The 4,823-nt window shown below is 42.4% G+C and overlaps 1 protein-coding gene across 1 annotated transcript; it reads right to left on the reverse strand.

The window, feature by feature from the left end:
* Positions 1–481: 481 nt before the first annotated feature.
* LOC115638402 (olfactory receptor 5V1-like) lies at positions 482–1,000 on the reverse strand (the record flags this gene model as incomplete). Its single annotated transcript, XM_030539990.1, has 1 exon — positions 482–1,000. A coding segment is annotated over exon 1 (519 nt), but the record flags the coding sequence as incomplete, so codon positions are not given.
* Between the last annotated feature and the right edge of the window lie 3,823 nt (positions 1,001–4,823).

Below are 4,823 nucleotides of genomic sequence, written 5' to 3' on the forward strand. Positions count from 1 at the left end.
GTGCCTTTATATGCAGCAGCATTCCTTTGTCTTATCAGTTCCTGGGGTTTGGGGGCCCTGCTAGTCCAAATCCACTTTGGTGGGCTCAACAGAATATTTAACCTGTATCCTGAGGTGCAATGGCTCTCCCATTGTTCCGCAATAACCCCTAAGTGTTTGCTGAAAGTGGTCTTATAATTGGTCATTGTTTTGCCTTTCTGCTTCTTTCCCAGGAACACTCTTGGATAAACCCAGAAAAGTCACATAGTAGGCATTCCAATAACCAGGTCAACATGCAGTATTCATAAATCATTACAGATAAGCCCCACTGCTGCTACATCCTTATGTATTGCAAGAAGTCAGAACATTGCCAACCACTGGCTGACATTTCTTCCATTGATCTTTATCATAGATTCAATTATCAAGACTAATGTTACTTGAGAAATCTGAATTTCTCTAATATTTTCCCCAGAGCTGCCTTCACTTCCCTGTTTTTCAGGCTGTAGATGATGGGGTTTAACATGGGTGTTAAGATGCTGTACTGGATAGAAAACAGTCTGTCCAAAACCTCTGAGGATGCTGAGCTGGGTCTCAGATACTGGAACAAGCCAGTGCTGTAGAATAAAACAACAACAATCAGGTGGGAGCTGCAGGTGGAGAAGGCTTTATGCCTGCCCTCCGCAGAGTGTATCTTCATGATGGTGGAGATGATGTGAATGTAAGAGACTATGTTAACAGAGAAGGTGATGAGTCCTACCAACATTGCAGAGGTAAGAAGCAACAGTTTATTGGTGAATGTGTCAGTGCACGATAGGTCTAATACTGGAGGAGGCTCAGAGCTGAAATGATTGATTTTGTTGGGTCCACAGAAATGTGCATTTAATAAGGGAAGAGTGTTTATCAATGCACATATAAACCCCACAATCCATGAACCAATCACTAGCTGACTGCTGACATATTTGTTCATAATCCTCATATAATGCAGTGGATTACATATAGCCTCATATCGGTCATGAGCCATTGCTGCTAGAATGAATATTTCACTACAACCAGCCATGAGACTGAAGAAGATCTGGGCAATGCAGCCATTGACAGAAATTCTTTTCACCTCTACTAGGAAATTCAAAAGCATCATAGGGACTGTGGCTGAGGAATAAGAGATATCTGAGAGGGATAAATGGAACAAAAAAAAAGTACATGGGTGTGTTGAGGCAAGGATCAGCCCTTATCACCAGCATGATCACCAAGTTCCTCACTAAGGTGATAAAATAAATAGCTAAAAACACTAGGAAGAGGAAAATTTGGAATTGTGGATCACTGGAGAGTCCCGAGAGAATAAAATAGTTCAGAGCAGTTTGATTTTCCATTGACACTTATTCCTCAAATATGTGAGCTGTAAAAATAGAAACAGAGATTAACAAATGTAATATGATTAGATGGGAATGCTATAGGGGTATAAGCTCTTGGCAATGAAGAAGCCAATGGACTACACATTTGTCTATCCATCTATCTATCTATCTCTGGATTGGCACAAGGTGTTTTCCAGAGATTACTTTTGGAAATCAATGCTAGCGAAGAATTTATCCTCTCCTTGGTAGTTCTGCCAGTGTAAATCACTCATGGGAAGATGAACATCTGGTGTAAAGCAGCAAAAGCCTACTTATGTCACTGGGCCAGTTCCTCACCTGACGTAAATCATGATAAGTCTACTGAAATAAATGGAGCCATGCTGCTTTACACCAACTGAAGATCTGTCCTTGCACACACTGTGTACAATCTACACTTTGAGGTGCAATTCAAGATACTGTACTGTTTTTTTAATCTATCATATAGCTAAATTCAGTGCCTTGCATGGTATCAAGTATTGGGGGTAGCCATGTTAGTCTGTATCCACAAAAACAACAAGGAGTCAGATGGCACCTTAAAGACTAACAGATTTAATTGGGCACGAGCTTTCCTGGGTAACAAACCACTTCTTCAGATGCATGAAGTGAAAATTACAGATGCAGGCATTATTCTACTGACGCATGAAGAGAAGGGAGATACCTAACAAGTGAAGAACCAGTGTTGACAGGGCCAATTTATTCAGGATGGATGTAGTCCACTCCCAATAATAGATGAGGAGGTGTCAATGCCAGGAGAGGGAAATCTGCTTTTGTAGTGAGTCAACAACTCCCAGCCCCTATTCAAGCCCAAATTAATGGTGTTATATTTGCAAATGGATTTTATTTCTGCAAGGCACTGAATTTAGCCATATGAAGCAGAAATCCATCAACCTCATCAAGAAACTCACTCAGATACAGACATCATCTTCCTCTCCAAGTGCAAACAGATGGACATCATACCAAATGGACTGAAGGTAAAAAATCCATTGCAATCGACACACTATACTGACTATGGTGAGAGACTGTGCCATGCACTTTCAAAGAAACTGAGAAACCACCTGATCAGCATCCTGTACAGCAGACAGGAGAAGATCAAGAATGAGCTCTCAAAACTGGAGACTCTCATACAAAACCAACCTTCCGCACAAACTTCCAAGTGGCTGGGCTTTACAAAAACGAGACAAGCTATTTACAATGCACACTTCACTTCTCTACAGAGGAAAAAGCACAATAAACTATCTAAACTCCTGCATGCTATGGGGGCTACAGTAGTGGTACCCTTACCTCACCCAACAATATTGTTAATCTATCCAGCCACACACTTAGCCCGGCGGAAGAGTCTGTCCTATCTTGGGGACTCTCTTTCTGCCCCACCACCCCTATGAACATGATACAGGTCTGCAGTGATCTGGAAGCCTATTTTCGTCTCTGTTTCAAGGAATATTTTCAACACTCCACCGAACAGTGCACTGAGCCACAGGAACTCTCCTACCAACACCACAAGAAGAAGAATTCTGCATGGACTCCTCCTGATAGTCGAAATGACAGACTGGACATCTACATAGAATGCTTCTGCAGACATGCACAGGCTGAAATTGTGAACAAACAGCATCACTTGCTTCATAACCTCAGCTGTACAGAAAGCCACACCATCCACAGCCTCAGAAAAAACTCTGGCATTATAATCAAAGAGACTGACAGAGAAGGTGCTGTAGTCATAATGAACTGGTGGGATTATGAACAGGAGAGTGCCAGGCAACTCTCCAATACCACATTCTACAGGCCACTATCCTCCGATTTCACTGAGAAGTACCAAAAAAACCTACACTATCTGCTCAGTAACAAATCTATATGGACACACCCCTAGAGCCCTGACCAGGGGTATTCTGCTACCGAAGATCCATAAATCTGGAAATCCTGGACATCCCATTATCTCAGGCATTAGCACTCTTACAGAAGGATTATCTGGCTATTTGGACTCTCTCTCCTCAAGCCCTATGCTACCAGCAATCCTAGCTATCTTAGAGACACCACCGACTTCCTGAGGAAACTACAATGCATTGATGATCTTCCTGAAAACTCCATCCTAGCCACCATGGATGTAGAAGCTCTTTACACCAATATTCCACATGAGAATGTACTATAAGCTGTCAAGAACAGTATCCCTGATGAGGCCACAACACACCTAGTGAGTGAGCTTTTTGACTTTGTCCTCACCCACAACCATTTAAGAGTTAGGGACAACTTATCCCTTCACATCAGTGGCACTGCTATGAGTACCCGTATGGCCCCATAGTATTCCAACATTTTTATGGCTGACTTAGAACAATGCTTTCTCAGCTGTCATCCCCTACTGCCCCTCCTCTACTTGCGCTACATTGATGATATCTTCATCATATGGAGCCATGGGAAGAAGGCCCTTGAAGAATTTCACCTGGATTTCAACATTTTCCACCCCACCATCAACCTCAGCCTGGACCAGTCCACACAAGAGATCCACTTTCTGGACACTACAGAGCAAATAAGTGATGGTCACATAAACACCACCCTATACCAGAAACCTACTGACCACTATCCTTACCTACATGCCTCTATCTTCCATCTAGGACACATCACATGATCCATTGTCTACAGCCAAACCCTAAGATACAACTGAATTTGCTCCAATCCCTCAGACAGAGACAAACACTACAATATCTTTATCAAGTATTCTTAAAACTACGATACTCACCTGGAGAAATGAGGAAACAGGTTGATAGATTGAGATGGTTACCCAGAAGTCACCTACTACAGGACAGGCCCAACAAGAAAAATAACAGATGGACATCACATACAGCGACCAGGTAAAACTTCTCCAGCACATCATCAATGATTTACAACCTATCCTGGAAAATGATCCCTCACTCTCACAAACCCTGGGAGTCAGACTAGTCCTCACTTACAGACAGCTCTCCGACCTGAAGCAGATACTCACCAGCAACCACACACCACACCACAGAAACACTAACCCAGGAACCAATTCCTGTAACAAACCTCATTGCCTACATTGTCCCAATATCTACTCTAGCGACACCATCATAGGAACCAACCACACCAGCCACACCATCAGGGGCTCATTCACCTGCACATCTGCTAACATGATATATGCCATCATGTGTCAGCAATGCCCCTCTGCAATATGCATTGGCCAAACTGGACAGTCTCTACATAAAAGGAGAAATGGACACAAATCTGATATCAGGAATGGTAACATACAAAAGCCAGAAGAAGGACACTTCAATGTCCCTGGACATTCTATGACAGATTTAAAAGTAGCCTTACTTGAACAACAACAAAAAAACTTTAAAAATAGACTTCAAAGAGAAACTGCAGAACTAAAATTTATTTGCAAATTTAACACCATTATGTTGAGGTTGAATAAGGACTGGGAGTGGCTGGTTCTCTACAAAAGCAACTTTC

This window comes from Gopherus evgoodei, chromosome 21 (assembly GCF_007399415.2).
Source record: "Gopherus evgoodei ecotype Sinaloan lineage chromosome 21, rGopEvg1_v1.p, whole genome shotgun sequence".
Taxonomy (NCBI): Eukaryota; Metazoa; Chordata; order Testudines; family Testudinidae; genus Gopherus; species Gopherus evgoodei.